The following is a 26,097-nucleotide window of genomic DNA, read 5'->3' as shown; positions in this document are numbered from 1 at the left end:
AAGATTTGGAAAGCAGTGGTAAAGAAGTCACAGGTGAGATCTCAATCCCATTCAGACAGAGAAAACTGATGTTCTAGGGTATTTTTATCAACCTGCTCTTAAAAAAACAGAAGAGAGAAGATAGTTCAGTCATCTGAGCACAGGTTCTAAACACTGCTTCTAAATACATTTCCAGGAGTAATGAAAATGAAAGAATTAAGTTATTCCCTACAACAAAACAGAGCAGGACAAGAAGCAAAGATCTGCCATGGGAAGAGGATCAGTCTCTAGACACCAGCCAGTGGAAGAGCAATGAAGCAGATTGAGCCTGACAAATTTCAAGTTCAGCCAGATCCTTTCTGCCCATCTGCAGATTCCCCTACACCACTGCAAATATGCCTTTGACACCCACAGCACGAGAACACTCTGTAGAGAAGTCTTAACTGCCAAGTCTCATCTCAGAGGTGAAGAGGATGAGGATGGGTGTATTTTGGGATTCCTGTATTACCATCTAGGTAGATTATCTACAGTTACCATCTGGAGTTACGGCATTTTTTAGTGGAAAAACAAAATGAAAACCCCTTCATATACCATCAAAGTGCACAAATAGAACATAATTATTGTCACACAGGCAGCAATAGGAGTCCCTGTGGCTCCTTTCCAGCATGATTTATAATTTTATATTCCTTGTAATTTTACATCCCTGGCAAAAAAAAAAAAAAAAAAACCAACTAAATAAAACATATCAAAGCAGTTCTCCACATATCTCAACCTCAGGAATGCAGCTTTTCTAGTCATAGAGACCAGAGAGCAAGCATCTGTGTTCACACAGCTAATTAAAGTGCAAGAAAAACCTCTTTTATATCTGACTTGCGAAGCTGATAACATGTAAGTTATAACTTGTATGAGACATGATAAACTCTGTCCTTCACAGAGGGAAATGCACTTCCAACATGACTCACTACACAGATCTCAGGGCATAGCAGCTTCTAATCAGAGGCAGCTCCATAATGGACTTGTTGAGCAGTGACATTTCCTACACCACTTGGCACAGGGTGAATGATGATGCTGTTGTGGTTAAACCAGACAAGGTTCAATACTAATACAAGGAGCAAAATGTTGGGGTTTTGACTGCATTAAGCCAGAATTTACAAACATGAACCTGAAATGTTTGACAGATATTGGAAGAAAAGCCATCAGGAGAACATTGCCCCCAAGATGGGGAAAGGATCATGGGCTCAAGCTTAAATATTGCTTGTTTTCTAAAAACTCACTTTCACATCACCTTTGGAGAAAATTACTCATTGCTAGTCAATTAAGAAGAGAAGTGGCAATGGCTGCAATCAGTGTCCAAGAGGCCCATCCATATCAGACACAGAGATGGTGGGATTAGTGCACAATGCTCCCTCCAGCTCCTGCGGCTCTAGCCCCCTGGCGAGGAGCTGACATCAGAGGATAAGACAACTCCATCAGGAGCCCGTATCACTTCTCTGCAGTGTTCTCCACAAGCAGATGGAGCAGCTATTTAGCCAAATGCACCGTGACTCCAGCTTTATACATGAGCATGTGGGATGTTTCCTAATGTGGGGCAAGGAACAATGTACTCCGATTTATCAACTGTCCTGCATGCAATTAAAGATGCAGATAAATAATTTGGGGGTAAAGACCCATCAACTGAGCTGAAAAGCAGCAAGGCATGAGGGGTCAAGTGTTTCTGCAGGATTTATATTTACCAAACAGAGCTGCATGCAAAGGAATGTCTGGGTTGAGCTGTGGCAGAATGAGGCCTGGGCAGGAGTGAGCTGGAGAACTAGTGATTGCTTCATTTCAACTGAAACAAATTTCAATGTGGAGTTAATAAAACAACCCTCTTTATTGCCCTAAGAAACAAAACATATATGCAGTTAGAGCCATACAATTTCCTCCTAACACACATTTTGATCTGAGGAGAATGCGCAGTATCACCATTTTTCTGTGCATTCTACAAAAGGCCTCTAATACCTTAGAACCATTTAATCAACATCCCATGCAGGCAGTGAATAGATAATTGAAATATAAGTACTGTCATCCATATCCCCTTCGGGAAAGAGACACAGTAAGCATTATATCATTGCATTAGACCATCCTTTGATGTGAGTTTTATTCTCATTAAACTATGTTTTAGCCCCAAGGTTTCTCCCTCCAAACCTCTCTGTGACATGACCATGCCAGAAAAAAAATTTAAATGCCCTGCTGTTCAAAAGGCAAGAAGTACATTTTTACAAGCAATTGTACATGTCAAAAATATAAAGCTGCCTTTTTAATTTCTTGTTTACCAAACACAGTCAATGACAGCTCCCGGAAAATACAGGGTGGAAAAAAAACAAAATGAAGGCAGGAGGGTGGTTGTGGGGAAGGAATGCATTGACTTGTTTTTAAATAATAAAGCCTGAATACAAGCAGGATAAGAAATTCTTGAAAAGGTTTCTGTGATGGCGTCTGCTTTGAATTGTGCCCTATTTAAACAAGAGGAAAGCCTCCCACTGAAAAAAGAAACATTTTTATCATTCAAAAAGATCTCAGGGCAGTCCCTTTAAAATGAGGTATTTTCTAAACAAAGCATCAGAATGTTCCCCTGCAGGGAATAAGCATCTGATCTCTTAAAAATTATTATTCTTGAAGAACTGTAGATTTATGGAGTTTTTGTTTTATTTGTTTTAACTTAAGTAGAATGAAACCTGTCTGAAATGACCACCCAAGGGAGCAGAGCCACCAGCTAAGCAGGGGCTGAGCTCTAAAGGGGACCCAAAGTTGTACCAAAACCCCTGGGGAGGCTTCAAATCTCTGGCTTAACCACAGCTAGCAAAACCCTTAATGCAGGTCTCTGCGTAAGCCTAGGACATGGATTTTCCTTCACTTTACATCCATGCAGCTCCACTAATATCAGCAGGAACATTAATGTATTAACATTACATTAATGTTAAGCAAAGAAACAAGCTAATTACCCTGAGTTATCCACAGTGACTACAGGAGAAATTTTGTTTTAAAATGCACACATTTTTTCAGTGTGAACTGGTTTTGTTACACTTGTAATAGTAGGTCGGCTACAGGCAGCAGAGTGAAAAACTCAGCGTTACATAGAAATAGTCCAGAGTCACAATGTGCTTCTGAATAAATAAAATTTCACATGTTGCAGTTTTCTACTAGTTTACGAACATCCAACTTTCATCTCTGTAATTGTGACTATAATTCACAAATATAAGCCATTGGTGAGAAACAGTACTAGCGCAGGAGCCCTTTTGGGTCTGATTCTTCAAGAGTCTGGCTTATAGTACAAACTGAGCCAAGTCAACACTCCACTCAGAAATATCAATAAGTAGAAGTGTTACTGTCTCCATTAACTGCATAAACATCAACTGTGAACATGAGAAGTGGAAAGCTCACAGACAGAACACGGCTCCTTGGGCATTGCTAAGGGAGAAGGTTAATGGAATTCTTGGAAAAAACATTCATCAAACAACACAAATATTTATTTCTGTTGAAGCATTCAAGACATTATTAGCTGTGTTGTGCTGCCTGCTGTCATTTTAATAGACTTAAACATCTTACACGGGCATAGAAAAGTAGCTTGAGTACAAATAATCTACATAAGGAGAATAGCAATAAATTCCACAGCATGTTAGTTTTGTCATAGAATCCCAAAATAGTTTGGATTGGAAGGGACCAAAAAGCTCATGTCTTTCCAAAACCCTGCCATGGGCAGGGACACCTTCCACTGTCCCAGAGTGCTCCCAGCCCTGTTCAACCTGGCCTTGGACACTGCCAGGGTTGGGGCAGCCACAGCTTCTCTGGGCAACCTGGACCTGGGCCTCCCCACCTCCACAGGGAAGAATTTCTTCCTAAGATCTAATCTAAATCTACTCTTTTGCAGTTTGAAGCCATTATATTGAAGGGTTTTGAGACAAGACCTGGAGGAACTAGCTCTGACCTCAGAGCTGAGACTGCTGTGAGCAAGAGATGGGTCTTCATCTCTCCTGAGGCCTCTTTCAGCCTGGACCACCCTCTAAAGCTACCTGTATAATGCTTCATGGTCCAGGTAAGCAAAGGAGAAGCCCTAGGCCCACTTCCACGCAGCCACTGCTGAGTCCAAAGCCAAAGGACTGGGTACAGAAAACAGCTGTAAGTTGCAAAGTAGTGCAGGAGCAGAATTGAACAATGTCTACACGGCCGTGAATTGGTTATTTAGAACATACTGTTGAAGGTCTTTTTTTCTTAAGATGAGAAACTATCCTTGTACAACTATGAAGTCTTTATGAGTGATTAGCACAGTGGATCCAGCAGCACTCTAAGTTCATATAACTGCCAATATTCAGAAGGAGTGGGTGCAGGTAAAGGGTGATCAAACCTGTCCCTTTGCACAACATAACAGAGCAGGACACTTGTCACTCTTGAGGTTGATCTCACTCAGCTACTGCAGCTCATACCAGAGATTTGTTAAAATTAATCTGCAGGAAAATCAAATCCATTACCTTAAAAAGTAAGGGAATAAATCACACCCAACAGGAAATCATGAAAAGCTGCTGCCACTTCAGACAAATTTAAGATTGTGTGAGCATGTGAAATTTTTCTCGTCAATGACACAAAATAAATTCATAGAAGGAAACAGTATCAGCTGTTATTATAATGCAGAACACAAATATGCTCAATGAGTTTAACACTGCAGTCCAAGTATAAAGAACATTTCAAGCTGTTCGCATTTCCAAACAAGACTTGAAGGGTCAGAGGAGGGAGGAAGATGTGGGCAGGCAGGATGATGGATGGCACTCAGTGGCACACTGTGTTTGGGTCTACTCTTGTTTTTGCAACAGGATGTCTGTGATTATTCTCTGAATAGAGAATAAGGATGGTTACATCTCATGGCTCAAAGGGAACATTTTTTTCAGAGACTTACAAATTAAACAGAACATTGTAAAGCAAGGAGTCAATGAACTATCTGTGTTGTTTGCACAGATCTCCCAACAGTGTCAGAAGATTCCCTGGAGGCACCAGAGGTGGGGACTGGCAAATAAGGTAAATATGCTCTAGTCCCTACATCCAGCAGCCCCAGCTCTGCAGAAACCATCTGTGCCATTGCCTTTATGGATTGTCCAGCCCAAACACATAAAATATAAAACAGGGGCACACTGAGCCACTAAGTAATTCTTGGCCATCAAGACGATGCAATATAGAGACTTCACAAAGAATGGAGGAAAAGCCTCATACTTCCAGAGATCTTTGCAAAACTGGCTCCTGGCTCACAGGGAATGATGGACAGGCCAAAGCTGCCCAACTGAGACACTTCTTAAACATCATCAGTAAGAGAACAGCACTGTCTCCAGCCAGATGTCCACACCTCAAAGTGCAGCCTGGGCCACAGAGCCTTTCTCTGAAAGCTACTGATGTTCCTCATTAATGCCAAAGGAAACTTCCAGTCCTCAGCAATTCACAGAAAAGGGTGACATGTGGGGGTTTGGGAACCACATGAATGTGTACGCAGAGAAATTAACCCCTGAGAGGGACTTGTGTTTTCTCAAAGTGAAGGCCGCCGGCAGAAGGGAAGGGGAGAAATGTTGTTGGAAGCAAGATCACTTAGAATGGACAGCTGGTCTTAACCCTGAACAAACTGGGGGCTGAAGCTGCAAGTAGAGGCCACAAAGCAGAACATATGGAATAGCTTCTCTACAAAAGCTTAACATTTCCTAATGAGCCACGTCTGTGAATTGTCTTACTTAAAATGGAGACACCAGCTCATCCAGGGACTGCATGACCCAGTAATTCCAAGAACCTCGCTGGGGCTACCAGTTTGATTGTAGAACATACAAAGCATGTAAGAATTCTCTTTGTGATGACACAACCTCTAGAAAAACTCTCACTGGCCTCAGTGCAGTTTTCAGTGGGCAGAAGTCACATCAAAGCCACCACTGAAAGCCTTTCCAAGGAGGTGCAGAGCCAACATGATGGAGAGTTATCAGCCTTCTCTCTTAAAAAAGGATCTTAAGCTCAGAGCAAAAACTACTACCCATACTGTCCAGTTCTGTAACTACAACTATGCCAAATAAATAAAAAGCAAGGAAAGCAAGGTAAAAAGAGAATATATTTACAAAGAGTGCAAATGAAGATGGATTAGAAAATGATGTCTTGTTTGCACTGGATAGCACAGATGTTGTAACACAGCAGAATTTAAAAAGCAGCAAATGTTTCATTAAATGAAGCAGCTAAAGAGAAGAAAATGTCAGCACTGAAATGTCAGACAATTTTTGGGCAAGAACTCCCCAAACTTTCTGAATTGTTTCTCAGAGCCAAGACACCAGTCTCTTATGTACTGTATGTCCATCCCTCTCTTGCCTGGTTTTGATTGGTTTTAGCATAACCATTTACAGGTTTTATTTTAGCAGCCAGGAAGGTTAGAGTTCAAGGAACACCAAGAAATATGTGGCAAAATACAACAAGGTTAGATTACGTGCATTGGTTTATTCTCCTCTGACACACTACAGAAGAAATAACCCCAGTCAAGGTCTGAGTACTCCACGGTCTGCAGGGAGCAAGAGCAGCATTACTCAAGGGAAGTGACACTAAAGAACTTTAAATTAGCTGTTGACAGGCAGGTAGATAGATTGATGAGTGATTGCCCAATGTCCCCAACATTACCATTTTGTGGTGAAAGCAAATATGAAAGGGGGGGAAGTAAGAAAATCCATGAAATAGGGTTTTGCCAATTTGTGGTGCATTCAGATGACAGTGAAGTTCTTTTAAGGACACTGGAAACATAAAATAAATTGCTTTCTCTGAATCAGAAGTTGACAGAAAGTTTCTGAGTTATATTTTTGACTCCAGAAGCACTGCAAGCCATGCTAGCAGACCATGATAAAAATAAAATAATAATAATAAAAAGAAAATCCCCCCATCATTTTTCTTCCTAATAAGTGTTCCTTCTCCCAGAGTGTAAGGACCACATGCAAGGGAGGCAGAAGTGCAAGTCCCCTGAACCACACAATTAAGCCTGACTTACTGTATATTCAAAAGATGCCCTCACTGCAGTGGTCTCTAAAATATCTTTTAAGTAAAATTAACTTGGAAATCTGCAATTAGCACCACCTTTGAGAACAAATCAGAACAAATTTATTGAAGCGCTCTAAATATTTACCACAAGAGTGAATTTACCCACAAGGTTCACTTGAGTATTTTGTCTCAATTTTCTTGTAGTTTCATCTATCATGTTTTTTTTCAGTCCTCCAAAGGTGATGGATAAAACACAGAAATAAATAGGACCAACTGTTCACAGAAGCCTAAGGGAAAACATAATTTTGTTATAAATACTCTTTGGCACAAATCATGGAAATGTAATACTAGAATTGTTTGTTGAATCATTTATGAATTGGGCCTTCAGTTTCAGTTTGCAAATAAGTTAGAGGATTTTTATTGATGTTCTTTTTCACTTTGCTTTTTTATTTGCCAAACAGCCTTTGAGAAACTAAACTGATACATTATCCAGAAAACAGAAGGAATTGAGGACTTCTTTTAAAGGAAATTCCTATGCTAATGAAAGACTTTTTTGGTGGGGGGAGGAATTTACTTGTAGATGATGATAAACTTATGATAACAAATTTTTAAATCAATTTCCTAAGATGCCACAATGAGTTTTCAACCAGCTAAAGATGTAGAAGCAACACACATTTTTGTGTTTGTTCTTAGATGGGAAAATTTTAGGATTTACTATTACAAAACAAAGATCAGTGGAACATAACTGCATGCTGCCACACCATACACAGAGTCATTACACATGAAGAACTATGTAATATGAAGGGAAATTCTACTGTATTGAGAAATTCAGTATTTTACAGCTGTGAGTGTCCAAACTGCTCACACAGAACTTATAAACATGAAGAAATAGCAAGGAACAAAGAAGTGCATTTCTCCTAAATGTTTTGTCTCAAAGTGCTACTTTTCATCATCTGAAGAGGGAGAGAAACTTGGAAATAGATAAAAGGTTTACTCCTCCTTAGCCAGAGCAGGTGTGCATAGCCTTACCTGATCTGTCCTCGCACCAGTGGTCTGTTTTTAGTCCTGTTCATATTTGAGTCAAACGGAACCTCAAAGAACTGTAATTAAAAAAAAGAAAGGAAGAATCAGAATGAAAGGATACTGGAAAACATGCCATGCATGGAATGTCCTGTCTGCATCTGCAGGTGCTTTAGTCTCTCCTTTTAAAGGTTCAAGGATACAAGTAAAAGAGTAAATGGGTTTTATGCAGTTCTCATTGATTCTTTTGGCATCCCCTTAGAAAGAAAATCACCTGGAGGACAAAATAGTTTGCACAAGACCCCAAAAGTTCATAATTTGAAGTATGGTTTGATTCCAAGTTCTTTTCTCAGCAGGTCTGACACATCTTTTAGATATATATTTGCATACACACATGAAAATCATGGAATTGTTACGGTTGGTAAAGATCTTTAGGATCATGCAGTCCAACCAGCACCACCACTATGTCCACCATTAAACCACATTCTCAAATGTCACATCCACAGGTTTCCTGAACACCTCCAGGTATGGTGACTCCACCACCTTCACTGGGCAGCCCCTTCCAAAGCCTGACAAGCCTTTCAATGAAGACGTTTTCCCTAATGCCCAACTGGAACCTTCCCCGGCACCAGGTGAGGCCATTTCCTCTCACCCTGTTCCTTGTTCCCTGAGAGCAGAGCCAAATCCCCACCTGGCTGCACCCTCCTGTCAGGGAGTTGTGCAAAGCCAGAAGGTCCCCCCTGGGACTCATTTTCTCCAGAAAATGATGATATAGATCACAGTTCTATATTAATACAAATTGTCCTTGCAAATGTTCTTTGAAGACCTTCTGGTCTTTAAAAGACAAATAGTAAGGTTTTTCCAGTATCACCTACCTTGCCAGAACCTATAACCCACCCCAAAATCAATCAACTCTTGTAAAATGCTACTGGAACTGCTCTGAGCCTCCAGTTGGAGCAGGAGGGAGTGAACACACCATACAGTGTTATTTAATGTCACAACCCAATTTGACTTTAAACATGGCCTATGGGAAAACTCATGCTGGAAGGACAGGTCAGATCTTCTCAACTTCAACACTAACCTGGAAGTGTTGGATGTTTCACAAAGAACCTTTATAGGATACAGACACAAGTTTCTTCGGATCAAGTAAAGTACCTCACTTGGATCTGAAACAAGCAATTGCTTCCGACGGCTCAGTGTTTTGCTAATGGTTTGTTTCATTGTTGTATTTCAGAGGCAACTACAGTAAATGGAGGACAAAAAGACATCTGACATCAGACTGGTAGAGCAATACAAGGGGAAAAAAAAACCTCTATAGGGCTAAAGTCTGTTCACCAGAAAATCACTGGGCTACGATTACTTTTTTTTGTAAGTCCCAGGTTTTATTTCTACTTGCAAAGGTCTGACTGCCTTGAGTTACTTCCAGTTTAAAACGGTGCAGGTGAAGAGCTTTTTGCTTATTTGACAGTATTTAAGCTTATACATAAAGGTATCTGTGTGCAATGGAAAAAAATCAAAATAATGTACAAGTTTTAAACTCAATGTGTCTCAGACACAAAATGGCTAAAATGAAGAACAGTTGAATAGTCAAGAAAGACCTGTAAGAATTTAAACTTATGCAGTTGGGTTATCAATATAAGCTGATGATGCCATGCTTAGTGTATCAAATATTTCCATATATTTAATACAGCAATCAACCTCTGAACAGAATATAAATTTTGAACAAGAATTTTCTCTGCTGACTTAAGTTGTCAAAAAATGTCTGTGTCTATTGTATACAAACATGGCTGCTCCTGAAATTAAGACTACTACATGACTTCAGACTGAATTTTTTTGCTTTTTTAAATCTGACAATTTGAATAATCTGTTACTGTCAAGCACATGTATACAGCATGGCACTGTACTTCTAATGGAACTAAACTTAAAAAAATCCTTTTACTTGCAATGCCCTAGATTCCTTCACTGAGCTAGCTGCTATTCCATGTCAGCAAGATGTCATTTATCAAACTTTCCTCATTTTGCTCCCAGATGTTCAGCAAAATTCTCTCTCCATTTGAAATTATTTTCCCCTGATATTCTTGAAAAAATGAAAAAAGCCATGCATCTCAAATATCATTCCATAAGAATGAAAGAGTGAAGTCAAACATATTATCTCATGTCAGGCCAACAGAGTCCTGCCTGTCTCAGCAAACAGTAAATTCAGTAAGATGAAGCCTAGATAAATAAATACTTTAGAAGCACTCAAGAGGCTTTTCCCCAGGAAGTCTGAATGCACCAGTTCAGCTGGACATGGCAGAATATTATCTGCCCTCAGCATCTGGGAAACTGCCCTCAGTATCTGGGAGAAGGGCAGACTGAAGGTTAAATCTACACCATCTAAAAAGCCCTGAGTGACAAAACTTGGCAAAAGCTCTCAAGAACCTAACCTAAATTTTAATCAGCACGCATGAACATTTAAAACATGACAATGGCAAACAAAAAAAAAACACAGGCTAGCCAGTACTCTGTGGTTTATTTCTCTGGCAGGTTCATCATGCTTTTTGTGCAGATCTCATCTCATTAATATAGAGTAATTATATCTTAAGCATCTCACAGTTCCTAGCATAGCTGTCACATTACTGCTCAGAGCTGTTTACTCCCATAGCCTTTCTGTCCTTCAGCTTCTTTAGACTGGTTTCCACTTTGTTTATATGTGAAATGTTAAAGAATGCCTAATTTCAAACTACCTCTTGGAACCAGCAGTGCCTGCAGAAGGTGGCAAAGCACTCAGACCTTCTGGAGGGCTCACAGACTAATAATTTTATTAAGACTATGCCAAGATTTCTGTAACAACACCTTGCAGGTGCAGATTACCTGATGTAGCACTTTCAGGACTACTGATAGTGAAAGAGGACAGTGTGTCCAGTGCCTCTGCAGGCTACTTCTGCTCCTTCCATCAGTTCACAGAATCACAAACTGAGTCCTGAGTGGGAAGGGACCCACAACGATTATCAAGTCCAACTGCTGCCTCTGCACAGACATCCCAAGAACCTTTCTCTGTGCCTGAGATTGTTGTCCTAACACTCCTTGAGCTATGGCAGCCTTGGGCTGTCACCATTCCCTGGGGAGTCTCCCTCTGGGTGTTGAACACCAAGACCACCAATTTAGTTTCCCAGACAGTGGCCTGACAATTTTCACTTAATTAGGCCAGTGGAACCCTGAGCACATGCTGCATTTGCCATCCATGGTCCGGCAAGAGAAATCACATCTATTGAATTACAACAGTCCAACACCTTTAGTCCCGTTCACATGAAAACACCAACAGAGCGCACTAAGAGGAACAATATGCCATAGAGTTTATCAAACAGATCTGCCACACTTCAGCTAATAAACATCTTTCATGGACTACTTTGGATTTCGAGTGTATCAAGGACCGGCCTGGCTGCTGGCCCAGCTCTAATCAATGACATGTGGTAGAACCACAGCAGCTGAAACAGGCAACCAGCGTGCCATGTACTGACATAACATCTTACTCTAATGCTAAACACGTATTTACAGCAGAACTGATAATCCCAGGAGTCTAAAGATGGAATGGAACCTTGCTATTAGAAGACAATTTAATTCAATGTAACTCTGAGGTTCTCCCACTGTAAATCCACCCCTGATTCCAAGGAGGTTTCCATGTGTTCTTCGCCAACAGAATTGCCCTCTGGATCTACATATTTCTCTTCAAGGCCTCCCAGAAGGGCAGTTCAGGTAAATTTTCAGCACTAATGAGTGAAGCAGTCACCTCCTCCTGCTGGTCTCCAAAATCCCCCCTGATTTGTACCACATGGGGAGGTGGAGATGAGCTATAGGTGATGGCCAAAGCTCCTCCTCAGCTAAAAACTCTTGCTATGGACCCAAGCAAACAGTAATACGATACAAATAAAAACCACTACAGCTGGATGCCCCACTAGAGCACTTCAATGAATATCTACAGCCAGAGGTAGAAGCCAGGCTGTACAGGGCAAATCTTGCAAATATTGATCTTGTTGAATTAGGTGTTTCTGCGGTTCTCCCAATTCCCCTGAGCTACAGAAAGCTCTGATTCTCTATGGTTTTCTTTGGAATTTCCCAAGAGCAAACAGTTAACCAGAAACACCACTGAAACACATGCTGGAAACCAAAAAGGTGAATGAACCAAGGAGGAGCAGCTGGACCAAAACTGTGTGGAAAGCACAATGGCAGAGCAGACTGGGGACACCTGGGCAATAACCTGCAGTTTCCTGGGAAGGTGACATCCAGAAAGTCACTCCTCGCAGCTGGCCATGCAGCCTCCAAATTCAGCAGGTTTCAGCACCAGCCTTTCACATGAAGTCTCCTGCTTTTCCCATTCAGCCAAAAGAAAGTAGCTTCAAGCAACACTGGAAACCCACCAAACCACGAAGTGTCAAGTACTTTCCTCTGAGACTGTTCTTCCTCTCTGTATTACCTAATTATTTCTATTCCTCGTGTTTTCAGTGATTTATCTTACATTGTCATAAAGTAATATATAATTACATAAATGGAGAAGAAAAACATAACATATAATTCATGGTAAATAAGATCAAAGTCAAGATTATTATAGGTTTCCTTCTGGTTTCTTTTCAATCACTTTTATTTGAAAACAACAAAGAATAATTAAAGCATATTACAGAAGTCTTTTTACTCAATTGTACACAGATGTGACTAAAAAAAAAAGTGGAGGGAAGGATTTTCAAAAGCACTTGTGCTGATCTAACACGATTCTCACTGAAGTCAATGGCAGTTTGACTTCAATGAGAGCAGAGACAGACCAACACTGAGTGATTCTGAAAATCCCACCCTAATTGTACAAACAAGGGAAGGCTTTGGAGACTGCTGGCTTGGAGATTGTATATTTGAGAATCATAAAGGGCACACAGCACCTGTTTGTCTTCAAGATATGAAAATAAAGCAAGGCAAATATTTTAAGGATTAGAAATAGCTTTTTTTCTTTTTTTTTTTCAAGGCTGTATCTAAAAACCCTCTGGCAGTGAAGTTCCCAGTCTTACTATAGATCTGCTCTGATATTTTCCATCTCAAAGAGGATTCTAATTAAAAACAGGATCAATGCAAGTCTGAACAATCTTACTCACAGAGGAGGGCAGCTAAACCCCAGACTGTCATGTCCCACAAAACTGGAAAGGTCTCCCACATAAACGATCTGACACAGTTGTTTGTTTGGTTTTTTTCTCCACACAAAAGACACATTCCTATTATTACCCAGCATTTAAAAGCCCGTTGCTCTGTACAGGGAATACAACAGGAGGAAATTGCTAAGAAAATGTTGATACTTGTGACTTTTGAGATTTTTCAGGATGGAGAAGGCAGACTTACTGGTATACACCTGTCTGACCTGTCAGACTAACAACCTGTCATGCCAGCTCTGCTTTTGAGTGCTCAAGAGGTGATGCTGTTATTCTCTTGACCACTCACAAGTGTAGCTTTCCAAGGATTCCCAGAGACACTGTACCCAGAATTGGGCATTTTAGGCTTTACATGGGCATTTAGTATTTCAGTACCCTTAACTGGCAACAGTGGCTGGAGCTGCTGCATGCCTGACACAGTGCTCCATGTTTGTTTTCAGCTCATCCAAATCCTTTTAGTGGCTCCGACCAACAAAACAAGTGGTCACTGAGCTCTTGCAGCTTGGGCCTCTTCCTCAGCACTTTGGCCAAACAACATCCTTTGCTGATACCACAAGTGCCATTACAGGGAGCTTGAAAAGCTCACGGCTGTGATAATGTGGAGTGTCACAGCAACGTGTTCCTAACGCTGCTGCATCTGTGGGGCTTGTCACAGTGATGAGGGGTCAGGACAGAGGAGAGGATGATGGACACATCCTGAAATACACTGCTGGTAACCAGGGAAGCCCAGCTGCAGAAACCAGGGGCGCTGCAGGTGTGGATGTGCTTGTAGCACTCACTTGAGGAAGAGCAGTGAGGACAGAAGGAAAGACCCCAGGCCTGCTGTCCAAGCTTACCGCAAGGAGCTAGAAATTAACAGTAATTTAAATAACATGGCATTTGTACCAAAATTCTTTATCTGCTTTACTCCATATAAAAAATTTTTTCTTGTCTTCATCTTCGAATCAAGTTTTCTAGTACCAGTGCATGAAAAACTAGTTCATTTAACCTAATTTTTTCAATGCACCTGATGTCCAAAGCTTGAAATGGGAGAAAAGACATGAATCTCCTGGTTTAGTAAATGAGAAGCAGGTCAGGTGACCACCGATGAGCCTGGCTCTTCTCATTAAAATCATTTTTTGCTAGGAAGATAGCGTAACAAAAATGAAATATTAAAAATAAAAGCAGGCCTTTATAAGCTGTTCCATCTTGAAAACTGCTGACTTTGTGAGCCACCTAACTAGTGTATTCCCAAGGCCTCATGGAGGCCAGCCATGGCTTCAGGGGAAATGAAAGCTGGATACGCAGTAAGGCTTCACCTCATGTGATCCACATTGGAGAAATAACCTCCATGGGAAGGAATAATGCTTTCTGGCCAGCTGCTAAAGCCTAATAATATTATACATTTACTACCATCAAGTCCTTTTTATTTAGCAGACAATTAATGGATCCACAAACAAAGCTCCTTTCTCCAAGCATTTCTTGAGCCCCTCTGCCAGGAGGACACTTGCCCATTGATGCTTTTTGCCTTCTTGATTAAGGGAGGCAATTTCCAAGTGCAGGACACGCTGCACTGAATATCTTCCCATTATTTCGGATTTTGTTGCTGTCGGGCTCTCCCTTTTCAACTTAAAATGAAAAGTGCTAAAAAATGGGTTTCAACATTTATCTGTGTTGTGCTGCCCTGGAATAAAATGGACAACTTCACCTTCCCACAAACACTTCCACAACTGAGCTCTGATGACCCCACATCTGTTGCCTACCCCTACAAGTTTTTAATGAAGAATTGTTCTCACTAAATAGATGTCAGAAGCATGTGACATCTGTAACATGCTGTCTTCAGGAACTATTTTATTACTATGTACTTTAGGAACCATTATTAGGGTCAAAAAAAAAATACCACCTTTATGCCTTACCAAAATATCCCCCTGAATCACTTTGCAAAGACATTTTCTTCAAGAGATTCTTTTGCATTAAATCATATTAGTCACAATGTCTGCATGCCATGAGTGCAAGGTATAATTTAAAAAACAAACAAAACTTCAAATAACAATCTCTTTGCTGAAGATAGGTATTGCACAAGGTCAGTATCTGGTTTAAGTTACTGTATGTCCTAAAATACACCAGGCCAGGTCCTCTGGACACAGTGCAGCTGCTTTGAGCAACACTGCAGATAAAATCTGATACTGAAGATGGCTTAGACAAATTCCTGTGGTGGAATAAAGTTGTTACTGAGGAACTCTTGGGGAAGCATTTCTGCTGCTCAATGCAGTGCTTAAGTCAAGCAGGAGATCCCGAGTCAACCAGGAGACACAAATCTCCTCCAGAGGAGTGAGAGCAGAGGCAGGAGCTGCAAAGACTTTATTTCTACTAGTAACTACACAGTAGGATCCTGAGCTCCTGGATTTAGGCAGGGCAAATGTAGAAGGAGCAGATCACTCAAGAGTCCTCCAGACCATCAGTATCAGCTGCTTTCAGTCCCCTGTGACTACTAGAGAGCTAAAAAATCAAGCATCCACACTGTGCTCTGCTCTTGCCCAGGAGATTAGAGCAGGGAAGTTGGAAGGAGAGATTTAAATCAGTTCCACACATCTCCTGGCTCCAACCTATGTGTCCCAGATCCAGGTCATTTTAAGTAGCTTTTTTAAAATTGTCACTCAAATGATAAGAATACTAATCCATCACAATGTGCTTCCTGTCAGGAATCTGAATATTAATCCATAAACTTCTCTACTATATGACACGGAGATGTGTCGGTTTTAACTGCTCATGGCTGACACATCCTATTAGTGAGGCTTTTCTTCTTACAAGACAGACAAAAGTAGCATTGTACATACAGCAGCAGGCTTGCCTGCTTTTGGGGAGGCAGAGGTTATTTCAGTAGATGCAAACACATAAACTGCTTGTTCAAAGTATCTTTTCGTTTCAGAAATAAATAATTTTTATACTTGAAGTTCCTGGCATCAGTGAAAGAGAATTTGCTTTGGCCTGGCCATATTTAGCAAAATGAAAATCCACAGCTCCTTCTGGCCAAAATATTAAAAACCTCAAAGCCCCAAACCCCACAATGAATGAAATGAAGGAATGCTGCAACAGAATCAGTAAAAAAGTTTAGAAATGTGAACCAGGCTGTGAAGTAGCATAGGCCTTTACTGATGTGCCTGAGCAATGCAGCATGCCAACATTGTCCAAATGTCACAGAGCTGACCTGCTCCACTTACCCACAGCTCAAACCTACTAATAAAATAATTCCTCAGTAATTACTACTTTTAAATATTAGGAGGTGATATCAAGGAGAACTTCAAGTCATATTTTTATATACAGCACACTTAAGGAATCGATCAAGCCTATAGGAGAGAGTTTACAACAAAATTTAAACCAAACTTTCTCCTGTTGCTCTAAATCTGATCTGCTCTCTGATCTAAAAAGAGAGCAAAGGAACTCTGAGGGGCATTTCAGGATTTACACTGCACTGGCCTCATTGCTTCCCTCCACTGTGTGCTCCCAGATCCAAAAGGAGACCAGTTTCTAATACACTGAAGAGTTTTAATTGTTAGGGGAGAATATCCCAGGCACATTGATGAGTGCAATGTTGTAACTTCATTTGTATGACAATGGTTTCATTTAGTTTTAAATCGTGGTAATAAAGCAAATTAAAGGAAATCACTCTCTTCCATCTGTATAGAACTTACCAGAAAGCTATCAATATATTAATAATGTATTTTTTCTCTTATAATTTCACAGATAGTTGATGTGGCAGACCACCGTGTTGTATTTTCAAGGCATTCTCCCTCCTCCTAAGGCTATCACAACTCTGCAGATCATAAGACATGGAAGAGATATAAAGATCCTGGTCAAGCCCAAGGATTTTACCTATAATAGGTTTGTTTTGGTAATGATTTTATGCAGAATGTGTAGAACTGCCAAATAAAGTAACAATGCAATAACAATACAATAACAAATATCCAAGGTGTAGCTAATCGCTTAGCACCAGCTTTGCAGTAAAATCCAGTACCTATCTTCTTTCCTAAAAGCAAAATTCACCAACTGGGACCATGAACTGGGGATGACCATCACTATGCTCTTCTGTTGAGGGCCGGATGACAAACATGTACACTGAGAAGTCAGATTACAAAAGACATCTCAAACCCATAATTAGATCTCACTTTTCCTTCCCCCCTCATTAAGAATGAAAGTGAAGCAAGAGTCTCACAATGATCCACTGGAAAGCACAAACACCCAAACCTGTTGCAGGGTCATCACACCATCCATCTTTCTAAAGCTGTCGAGAAATGTTTGTCATTCCAGTACTGCTTGCATCTCTCAAGTGCTAAGATAACACACCCATCAATCTGAAAAGAGGAGTTGAAAAATAAATAGTTCTGAGTCATGTTACTAAGAGGGATTCCACACACTATTAATTTAGCAAACCAATTAAGAAACCAAATCAAATTACCTCCCCTCTTTTTAAGGTATAATGACCTATTCACTTGCGTAAATTTATTTATTTATTTTGTGCCAGTGATCCTTTCAAAAGCCTTACAAATTTAAACATCATTAGTTTTAATTTGACTTCTGGCAACACGAGGATTTTTGCCAAAAGGCAGTCAAAGATATGGACAAAATAGGATAACTCTCTCTATCTTAGAAGGCCATTCTTAAAATATAAGCATAATAAGAAACATAATGACATATAAGCAAGACTTGTTCTAAGCATTGCATGAGCATCAATATGTTGGAATAAATTTGTGCTTTCCACATGAACCAGGGGTAGCTTTTGCTCCCTTCAGCCTCACTGCAGCTTCTTGCTCACGAGTGCTGTTACAGCAGCACTTTTCCACATCAAAGCAAGTGTCCAAAACTGCACACAAGAAAAGGGTTATTAAAGCAGGAACTCCCTGCCCAGCCAAAGGGCTCAGGCTCCTGAAGCTCATGCCATGGATATTACCAGAGCAGTGAACTCCCAGCAGTTTTTAATATTGACACGGAAATGCCATTCTTGTCAGGTTTGTCTTCCAGGTGCCTCAAATGTCACCTTTGTTTGCTAAGTGTTAGTCCAATATGAAGTTTTCTGAGTATCTATTGGGAAAAAAACCAACCAACCTTGCACCTCAGTGGCCTGATTTCCCCTGGGTGCCAGTATCCATCCATCCAAGAGCTTCTGGGGGGAGTATTTCCAACTCCTTCCTGTTGGTGCCCCCAAAGGCATGTGGAAGCTTTGACTACACAGGTCTTGCTAAAGCTGAATGGTTGGGACTAGTGCTTTGTTCAATCACAAGAAAAAAAGGAAAAAAAACTTTTGGATTCAGCAGGACACTTTACTGAGGCACTTTGTGCAAGGCATTAAAGCCAGACTGCACCATGGGAGTTTTGGACATTGTGTTCACTTTCCATGAAACTAAACCCAGAATCATGAAAAATCTTTTTGTGGTAATGGAAGTGCATTATAGTATCTCACCCTGGATCAGACTTTTTATTTAGGCAAGTAAGGATACATCCATAAAGAAAGACAGGGACTTCATCCATGGACATGGAGTGACAGGACAAAGGGGAAATGGCTTCCCACTGCCAGAGGGCAGGCTCACCTGGGATATTAGGAAAAAATCCTTCTCTGTGAGGGTGAGGAGGCCCTGGCACAGGTTGCCCAGTGAAGTTGTAGCTACCCTATCCCTGAAAGTGTCCAAGGCCAGGTTGGATGGGGCTTGGAGCAACCTGAGATAGTGGAAGGTGTCCCCCACCATGGCAGGGGGTAAAACTGGATGAGATTTATGGTGCATTCCAACCCAAACCATCCTGAGATTCTGCATAAGAAGAAGAAAACAAAGTACTGGAAGTCCAGTATCAAGGTTACACTGATCATTGCTGGCAAGTAGACAATAAAACAAAGAATTTAATTTGCTTATCCCCAAACTCAGATCCATATGAGGTGCCACCCAACACATGTATGCACCTATGAAGAAGGAAAATTTACAAAAATCAAAATATAAAAAGCTATTAGGTCCTCCGAAAAAAGAACTGCAAAATCAAATTGTTTGCTCCAATGGAAACTCTCAAAATTAAAAAAAAAAACCCACCAACATTACAAACTGAAACTCAAATAAATATTGCCATACTTCTACAACCAAAAATCCATGGTGAAATACCTACTTTTGACCAGATTTCAAGTTCTTCAGTGAGGAAAGTGTGTGAGAAATACTAGCTTTGCAATTCCGAAACAAGCTTGTAACAAGAAGTTCTTACTCCAAAATAAGAATACCCATAAAATACATCCCAAGAAAAAAAAACAATATGCTTAAAAATGCACATCATATTAAAACTCAAATGAATTTTCCTATGTAGGCAAGTCCTTAAATGTATTCCCCCATTTAATTACGTTGTAGTTCCTGTGTAGACAAGTCCCAAGATGCTCTTAGATGATAATCATTAAATATGAAGTGGTGAAATGAATTGCAACATTCATTTCCTTATGAACTATGATTTATCGAGGAAGCATGAAATAAAATGATCAAAGCACATGGTTACTATATCTGTACGTTATACTGGGGAAAAATTAAAATAATCATTGAAAATTATAAATATCTGGACACAGATATTTATATTACCAAAACTGCTGCAGAAGGTAATGTTAAGCCCACCTACTTACTTAACTGAAGTATTAAAATTAGACAGACATCTAAGTGCATTTTACTAATCATTTAAACACTGAACAAATCATGAAAACAACTGACAGAATTGTGTGATTTAGTAAATACGATTTTTTTATTAGCTCTATCCTTAGGCACTTGTCTGAAAAGTTGGGGTAAACTCACTTTCACTATGTAAAAAAATTCCAGTTTTGAAAAACAATCAGAAATTACAAAATAGCTCCAATTGTGATCCCAGGACCAGCAACTAGAAAAACAAAAACTGCCATGAGGAAAAAGGAACTTTGCACCACATGTCTTGTCCCAGGGGAACGCTGGGCACCCACTGCTGTCACACTCCTTGGCAGGGTCTGTCTAAACATATGCTCATACAAATAAAGGTTTAAAATATATTTTCTAAACTAAACCATACCCAAGGCAGGTTTAGAAGATTGCTCATAGGCTTTACAAGCACTTCATTTACACACCAGCATATGCATTTAGTATATAAATATTTATAGCTTGGCAGCTTCCTCTCCAAACCTGCACAGGTTTTCTCTGTTGGGTTTCACCAGCAATATTTCTTTTGAATTCCCACATTTCCAGATGTTTTGCTCAGACAGCCCTGATGGAGAACAGTTGTGCCTATTAGCAGACAAACTGCTGACCACTAAGCCGAACTTCTAAAAGCTGGCAGGGAGATAATCTGGCACTGAGATCTGATAAGAGAGAAGAGGAAAAGAGAGGAGAGAAAGAGGAGAGGGAGAGGCAGGATGACCTGCAAATACTGAGATGCCACAGAAAGACCTAGTCAAGCTCTGAGCCCTTCCTTGAGGTGTTTCTCCTCTCATTCCAGAGTACTTCAGTCAAACTTCACCTTAGTCAACCATCCCCTTGCCCAGCACCACTTGGTTCTTAGCAAACACAGCTTTTGATTAAAGAAAGATAATGTTGCTCCAAGAAGTTATAGACTGAAAAACAAACCATATTTACAGATACAGAATTGTAGACTCATAGCATGGTTTAGAAAGAACCTTAAAGCCCATCTTGTTCCAACACCTCACCATGGGCAGGGACACCTACCTCTAGACAAGGTTGCTCCAAGCCTCAACCAACCCAGCCTTGGACACTTCCTGGGAAGCTCTCTGGGAAGCATGTGCCAGAGCCTCACCATCTCTATATATTTTAGAAGGGCTGTTTCTCCTGCTTCACTGTTCAAAATAAGGCAAAGACAAAAAACCACCATTATTTAATTTTGCTGTATCCTCTTGTCCTCCCCACAAATAAGTAGATTATGATCTGCATTTTACAGAAGATACCCTTTTAGGAGAGGAAAAAAGGCAAGTGGGACCAGGAGTGCAGATGTGTATCTGCACCTTCCCCGAAACTCTCTCAACACAGAAAAATGAACACAGAACTCTCTGAATACAGAGCACTGGTATTTCCACCATCACCAAGCCATCACAGTACTACAGGAAAGCAGCACAAAATCAAACCAAGTATGAACCAGCAAAGTTGGCAATGCAGCTCCGTCTCACCCCTGTGGGGTTCCAACTCTTTTCTTGCCTGGGTTTCCACACTGGGCACAGTCCATGGTGACAGGTTTGCAGAAATGCCACAGCCAGGCTTTGCCTTCCTATCCAGAGGACAAAAAGTAATTCCACTATGCATTCCCAGCTTTTATTTCCGTAATGTCACACATCTCTATTTCTAGGGTAACATCAGATTACAAGGGACTTGGGTTTTATCTCAATACAAACTGGCGGGGGCAGGTCAGCTCAACTGGCACCGGCACACCAGGAGCTGCTCCTGCTCCTGCCCAGCAAAGGCGAGTTCATGCACATCGTGTTTCACCCATCCCAGCACTCACATCATCAGCACTTCCCCAAGGAGGAGCCACACCAGCTCTTCCCAGCACTGTGCCAGACCAGACAGTGGTTTTATTCAGACAGCGAGTTTTCTTTCGACAGTACTGGAATTGTTCCAGGCTAGATAAAATCTAAATTTTTCCAGGCAAAGAACTAAAATACTCATCAAAAACACAGGACCTCATTTCTGTTATGATACTCCTCCTCAGGCATTCAGTTTTGGCCACTGTTGAGACAGCATTTCTTTGTTTTGACCCTGAATGACTTTACCAATGCATCTTACAGGTGAAGGGGGTTCCAGCTGCTGCCCTCCCACCCACTCCTTAATTAAAGATGCAGAGGTCTGACATAAACCACGTTACAGATTAGAACTGGGCTTTGATACATAAGAATGTGGACATGTGGATAGGTTTTGGAAAACAGACTGTTGGCAATTATTTTGGTGTTTATTTAGAATCTTTGAATTGGTTTAAAATAGGTAAGAAGAAGAACTGTTGCTACTTAACAACAGAAAGAGAAGAAAAGAGCAAGGAAACCCATTTGTCACTTCCAAACAATTTTCAGGAACTGTGGATCTCTTTAAGAATGTAACTAATTACAAAAATATTTTCTAAGTAACGTGGAAATGCTGTCTAGTCAGAATTATCTGAGTTCAAAAAGCCATGAGAAGCAGGAGCAGCACCCTTTTCCTGACACCCAGGGGTTGCTGCCCTCCCAGACATCAAGGCACTAACACAGAGCCAAGCTGCCTCCATGGTCAGGTTCATCCTAATAACTTTTCCATGAACTAATCAAAGAGGCATTTATCAGCCCGAGGAACAGGCAAACCTAAGGGGTTTTATGGAGGAGTTTTTCCCTTCATAAAGAGTACCGAAACATTTAGTCCAGAAGGTCTTAGATTATCAGGCTACAGCCAGACTAGTAGAAAGCATCCTTGATGTCTAGACCAAATGAAAAGATTAACAGGGCTACCCCAGTGCTGATTACACCAGGCTCATACTATTTTTCCAGTGGATGCTTTCATAATTAAATATCAAGCAACAGGAGGCACTTCAACATTTATGTCACCCTCACCTATGAAAACAACATAAAGTTTCTTTGCATTGAGAGCTATAAAGTATTGAAAAGCATTCTGTGGCTATAACAGCAACTTGTCAAGCTGTAAAGAGAAATCTAGATTTTAGTGAAGGGGGCCCCGTAGGAATGTCATGCATCAGCAAAGCAGAGTAGAAATCACATTATGTCTGTAACTAATATGGACAAAGTGGAATGAGTAATAAAAGCCAACAAAAGCCAACTTTCATTCTGATTAGCAATCACAGACTAATAAGGCTTCAATTGCAACTTAAAATTAGGTGGCACCATCAGTCACTCGGGTCTCTGCAAGCAGCAGCCGTGGCGCCTGTGGAGGAGGCACCAGGGACACCCTGGGGATGGACGAGACGGTAGCTCCGAGCTCTGCCAGGGAGCGGGGCTCCTCACACACGGCAGTTGCGATGATCTGGAAGATGCGCAAACCCCTACACCTGAAGCGCAAGAAAGGGGCTCAAGGGAAGCTTCCCCAAGCTCCCAGTTTTTATCTAGTTAATTCTCTTGGTCCAGGCAGGTGCATCAGCTCTTTGGACTGAAGAAACACGACAGATTTCAGCTGTTTACAATAGCTATTGCTCTGCATGATGCAAAGAGATCACATTTTAAATTCAGTCTAGGGCCACTCATAGGGAAAAAAATCCCCAGAAACTAGATTTCCAAATGGATTGAGTCCTTATTAGAGGAATAAACAGGCAAATAATGGACCTATTACTTTTTTGGTAATTTCATCAAATTCAAGACAATAATCTACACTTTTATGGGAATTTGTTTGTTTTTTTTTAACAGCTAGGTGTAAAGCTTGAGTAGGTTACTCAACCCTGCTGTGGAGGCTGAACAAAGTGTTAAATAAGGGGATGGGGTTGTGCTGCCTCTGGAACACAGGGAACTATGTGATACAGAAGGGATCTGGTTCATAAATAGCTAGAGAAGTTTATGATAACTGGAAACCAACATCCCATTTCCAGCTTAAATTTACACACAGCTAATTTCAACCCACTAATTCTTTTGCCAACACCGCTCTCCATCCACAGCAAGGTCCTTTTCCTCCTGGTACATACCCCTGGATATATTTATAGAGCAATCAGATCCAGAGCAGCTTTAGTCCTGCCAGGCCACACAAGCCAAGCTCTTTCAGCCCCCTCTTCTAAGTCTGTCTCCTTGTTCTCTCCCACATCCCAGCAAGTACTTTTCAGCACCTGTCCCCATTTGAATTAATTTTTCTTGCACATGGGAGACCAGAATAGTGTAGTTTTACAGATGGCTATCTGCTAATGGCATTAATGGTTCCCAGCCTCCATAGAAATGCCTTGCTTGAGTCAAGATTGCATTTGCCTTTTTCGCACTACTGCACAGTCATGCTCTAAGAAAAGAAGATTTTTTTTTTTCCTTTTCTGTTCCTTCTGCCTGAGAAACCTTCAGGCTTGATCCAAGAGTAGATAAAACTCTGAACTAAAAAGCAAAAACCTGGCTTTTAACCCAGGTCACGTGTTAATACCCACAGAGTGATCCTGAAGAAGTCATTTCATGTTCTTATTTTTTCATTCCTACACTTACCTATTTAAATGCAGAACTCATTGAGGCCAAGCATCACCTCATAATCTAAATTACTCCAGTGCCTTAAACCGATTCTGCCTGTGGCTGGAAAAAATCCTCATGCCTCCCAAGCTCGAAAGTCTCAAGAACCTAGCTCTCAATTATTCTCCTGGTTTGTCATTGTTTGGAAAGACATGTATTTTAATGCACAGCCACACAAGTATATGTAAATAGGGTGGTATTAGTAAATAAAAAGCAAGCTGCTAATGGCTCCCCGAATTACAGCAAAATTCAAAGGCACTTCCAGGACCTTGCAAGTTTTCTGTTATTTTTGAGAATGTTTCCATAAATGTCCATTACTGAGCAACCTTTGGGGGACTACAGTGGCTGTGAGATTTACTGAAAATCAGAAGGCAAGCTGGATTTGGGGAGATAGAAATCCACTGAGCACTTTGCAATGTTTGCTGTAAAACCAGAAGAGATAGGGACAGTGTTGGTCAGGATTACTCCAGGCTCCCAGCATGCTGCCTCACCATAAAAATCAAATTGTGAAGAGAGGATGATCTTCTTGGATATTCTCCAGAAATTTTTACGAATTATACAAGTTAACAGTCAGTCTTCACAACAAAATATGTATAAAGTTAAAAAAACCTTTGGCACTAGAAAATACCCTCATCCAAACGTATGTTGAGGAGAGGAAACCAATCCTTCTGAACTTGCCATAGGGCATGGGAGATCTAAGCATTATTAGTAATTGCAGAATCCCAGAATGGTTTGGGTTAGAAGGAAACTTAAAAATCATCTCATGCCAACACCTTCCACTGGACCAGGTTGCCCAGAGCTCCACCCAACCTGGCCTTGAACAGTTTATCAGAGACAAATTATGTTCTACCAACCAATATCCAGATGGGAATTTAACGTCTCCTAGGAGAGTGCAGCACTACCATCACTCATATAGATTGTCATTTAGCCACAACACACAAACCCCCAGAATTCAGACAACTGAAACCCAAAATAGGTCTCCACCAAATGCAGCCTCTAATACTGCTAATTAAAAATATAATAGTATGAGATGTATAATTATACTAAATAGAAGCACTTCTGAATAGATAAAGTTTTAAGAGCTAATACGTTGAGGTTTTTTGTTTTAAGTCATTTAAAACACAAGTTGAGCGGCAATAGACAGCAAGGAGCTGTGGGATTACCCAAGGTTTTGCTGGCACTTGTACCAGCACCTGAAGATGAGCCTTCCCAAGAATCTGAGCTGGAAAAACCTTCCCCACTCAGAGAGCTGGGCAGGAGGACTTCCAAACGACACATTAAAAACAGAACACATATTAAAAGATTTTTTAATCATATCATTGGAGCAAAAGTGTATCCTGTGTGCTATTCACGCCATCCTCCTTCAGCTGTAACAAAGGTTCAATCCCATCCTCAGCCCAGACACACTGGAGATGCCAAGGAACTCCTGGTGGGAGCAGCATGAGGTGCCAGCAGCTCTGCCCAGCTCCAGCAGCACAGTGCCTGGTACAACTGCAACACATGCTGGGTGTCTTTCTAATGGCAAAACAAAACTTCTCAGGATGGCAGGAACACTGAGAAAGAAGCTTAAGGAGAAATTTCAACGTAAGGTTTTAGTGAAGGAAACGGCTGATCCTGATCCTTCTTACTTATCACTCCTACGAACCCCATATTTCACAGTCACACTGCCCCAGCTTGGTGCCTTTGTGAAAGACCTATTTGATTTTAAAATACACTCTGGACTCCAGTTGTCTGCCTTAACAACACATTGCCCTGAAATATGGCTTAAAAAAAGAG

General features: G+C 40.8%; 1 protein-coding gene across 2 annotated transcripts in view; it reads right to left on the bottom strand.

The window, feature by feature from the left end:
- Positions 1 to 26,097, bottom strand: part of LOC118693726 (protoheme IX farnesyltransferase, mitochondrial) — a 95,785-nt gene that overhangs the window by 25,378 nt on the left and 44,310 nt on the right. For both annotated transcript variants that reach the window (XM_036394530.2, XM_036394531.2), the window contains exon 5: positions 8,026 to 8,096. In XM_036394530.2, coding sequence (XP_036250423.1) covers positions 8,026 to 8,096 — 71 coding nt within the window. The remainder of the gene's footprint in view (positions 1 to 8,025; positions 8,097 to 26,097) is intronic.

Source organism: Molothrus ater, chromosome 19 (genome assembly GCF_012460135.2).
Source record: "Molothrus ater isolate BHLD 08-10-18 breed brown headed cowbird chromosome 19, BPBGC_Mater_1.1, whole genome shotgun sequence".
In the NCBI taxonomy this organism is placed as follows: Eukaryota; Metazoa; Chordata; class Aves; order Passeriformes; family Icteridae; genus Molothrus; species Molothrus ater.
Note: the sequence above shows the minus strand (reverse complement) of the source record. Positions and strands in the feature narration are given on the sequence as shown.